The sequence below is a fragment of the Macadamia integrifolia genome, chromosome 4 (assembly GCF_013358625.1).
Source record: "Macadamia integrifolia cultivar HAES 741 chromosome 4, SCU_Mint_v3, whole genome shotgun sequence".
Taxonomy (NCBI): Eukaryota; Viridiplantae; Streptophyta; class Magnoliopsida; order Proteales; family Proteaceae; genus Macadamia; species Macadamia integrifolia.
In genome coordinates this window covers 17,087,235-17,089,833 of record NC_056560.1, presented here as the reverse complement: position 1 = coordinate 17,089,833, position 2,599 = coordinate 17,087,235, and the positions used below count along the sequence as shown (strand labels likewise).

Genomic DNA, 2,599 nt, shown 5'->3' with positions numbered 1-2,599 from the left:
TGATGAAAGTCGAATCGTATGTTTAATTATAGCCAAAGCATGGGATTAATAAATCACTAAATATCTAGTGATTAAATCAATGTCAAAACAATGATAAAGACATCCTCATGTTGGATATAGAAAGGGCATTAGGCACCTAATATGTTACCAAAGGTCAGATTAAGCTGCTGGCCCCAATCATGTACTCTTTCTCGTTGAAAAAAAGTTCCCATTTGAATAGTTCTAATGAAAGGGAGGTCCAAAAATATTTGTAGTTTTGAGACCTTTGAGAAGCTATCCAGGTAGAGTTTTTTCTAAAGGTCCTAACCTAATTGAAATTGAAAGTTGATTATCATATCAAATGATCACATCTGCTCTATTTACCCCATTTTTTTCTGTTGCAACTTGAAAAGCCAAAAAGAATGGCTCAAAATTTACGCATTGAGGCTTATAATTAGAGCCTAATAAAGGGTAATAGGTATAAAAACACTATTTCTTCGTGTACCCAACGTCCACACATTTTGGAGAGTGAAATCCGACTACGAAAGACGGCCATATGTGTAGACATGGGCTATACTAGGAGGTAACGTTCTTTCTCCCTATTATATATTAGGAGAGGGGAGAGTCTACCTTCTTCTGTGGCCATATCCGGGAGAACCCAAAGTGCCAAGGGTTCTCTCCAGCCTTATAGAACAATAGTAGAGAAAAAGACTAAATGGGTAGGAGCCCTTGTTGTGCCAAAGAGGGACTCAACAGAGGAGCTTGGTCAGCTCGTGAGGATCGAACACTTACTAGCTACATCAACACTCATGGAGAAGGGAAATGGAGAGACCTCCCTCAAAAAGCTGGTTTAATTCTCTTTCTCTCCTCCTTTCTTTCTGTTACACTTCTTTGATTAATCTTCATATATATATGAAGCTTGTCATGGGTTTGTAGGTTTGAAGCGATGTGGGAAGAGTTGCAGGCTAAGATGGTTGAACTACCTTAGGCCGGACATCAAGAGAGGAAACATTTCCAAAGAAGAAGAGGAGCTTATCATCAGACTTCATAAGCTGCTCGGTAACAGGTGACTTATACCTCTCTCTCGCTCTCTCTCTCTTCCTTTTTTTGTCCCCATTTCCACGAAATGTTAATGCTAAGCTTTTCTGGGAAAGGCAAAAAGGGCTACCTTCTTTTTTGCTAGACAAAGCCAAAAGGAAAAAGGCAAAAGCAAAAAGGCAAAAAGGAGAAGGGCTACCAGTGGAGTAAATGTGGTAGAAAAGGACCTAACCAGACAGAGAGAGAGAGAGAGAGTTACAGCTTAATAGATCCACTTAAAAAGCTGATTAACCATAAGAGGATTCCTCATATTTGCAAATTTCTTCTATGGTTTGCAGATGGTCTCTGATAGCAGGAAGACTACCGGGGCGAACAGACAATGAAGTCAAAAACTACTGGAACACCTACTTGAGCAAGAAACTGCAAGGCAAGACATCACAAAATCAACTTAACAGAACTAAAGATAAGAACCCAGAAGGTCATCCCTCATCAGTGGAACAGGTTCCCCAAGCCAAGGCACTAAAGAGTACTACTTCCCATGTCATTAGAACCAGAGCTGTAAGGTGTACTAAGGTTATTCTACCACAGCAACAAGGAAATCAGATGATGAACACCCATAATCTTGATGGCAAGAGCTTACCACCACCTTTGGCTCCAATTAGAGTCATGGATGATACTTCCACTTCAAATTTTATGATGGATTTTGACATTGATGACCTTTTCATCTCTGATGTTCTCAACTCAGATTTCTTGGAAGTTCGCTGTGATGGGGTTCATCATGCTACTGATCATGAATGTGGGAATAATTCGAATTCTTGCTCTGATTATCCTTTCTCTGCCCATGAGATGCTAGAAGATTCACCAAATGAAGCAATGTTTGAACCGAATGAAGAAGCTTTGGAGCTGAAGAAGCTCTGTTCTTTTCTTGATTCTGAAGAAGAATGGATGGAGAGTCAATAAATGAATGGTGGAGTCCACGTACCTTATCCTATGTAATTTTACTGAATAACTATAAATCTTAAAACATGCATGGGTCCCACAACATTAAGGGTTTGTTAAAAGTTCCTTAGTTTAACATTTTGGTAATAACGGAATTTATAGATAAATCTCTCTCTCTTTCACATTAAATGACCTTGCTTCACTTCTAATAGTAAGAAATGAAATTTTTTTTGCTGTTATGTAACCAGGTTGCAAGAACTTTCCTGCTACTCAGGCTCTTAAATAAAGAAATATATAATAATTCGCTTGTCTTTTGGGTTTAGAAATATCCTCTTAGGTTTTAGTATTTTTCAAAATATATTTTAAGATTCCATTTCTTTGATTGCAAATCCAATCAGCAACAAAATTTCATCATTGGAAAATTGTTTTGTCATGAGGTGGAGTCCTCTATGTTGCATGAATAGAGAACCCTCTCTATTAACAAAATTAAAAAATTAGTTGTCTTCTCCCAAAACATCATGATAAGGGTGCTATGTACTTTTATCAGTTGAGTTATGAGTGGGTATTTTACCATAGGTTTGTATTGTATCAATCTACCCTTGTTTGATTCCTGTTGAAGGAAATACTCAGGGTGTGGGTGCAG

At 38.1% G+C, this 2,599-nt stretch overlaps 1 protein-coding gene across 1 annotated transcript; it reads left to right on the top strand.

Annotated features, from left to right (window-relative positions):
- Positions 1-499: 499 nt before the first annotated feature.
- Positions 500-2,145, top strand: LOC122075826 (transcription factor MYB1-like). Its single transcript, XM_042640995.1, has 3 exons — positions 500-827; positions 916-1,045; positions 1,356-2,145. Exons 1-3 carry the CDS (start codon positions 695-697, stop codon positions 1,975-1,977), a joined length of 885 nt encoding a protein of 294 aa, XP_042496929.1. The 5' UTR covers positions 500-694; the 3' UTR covers positions 1,978-2,145.
- Positions 2,146-2,599: the final 454 nt, after the last annotated feature.

Coding starts and splice junctions, on each gene's coding strand:
- LOC122075826 (XM_042640995.1), top strand. CDS start 695: ATGGGTAGGAGCCCTTGTTGTGCCAAAGAGGGACTCAACAGAGGAGCT. Junction 828..915: donor AGACCTCCCTCAAAAAGCTG/GTTTAATTCTCT, acceptor ATGGGTTTGTAG/GTTTGAAGCGATGTGGGAAG. Junction 1,046..1,355: donor CATAAGCTGCTCGGTAACAG/GTGACTTATACC, acceptor TATGGTTTGCAG/ATGGTCTCTGATAGCAGGAA.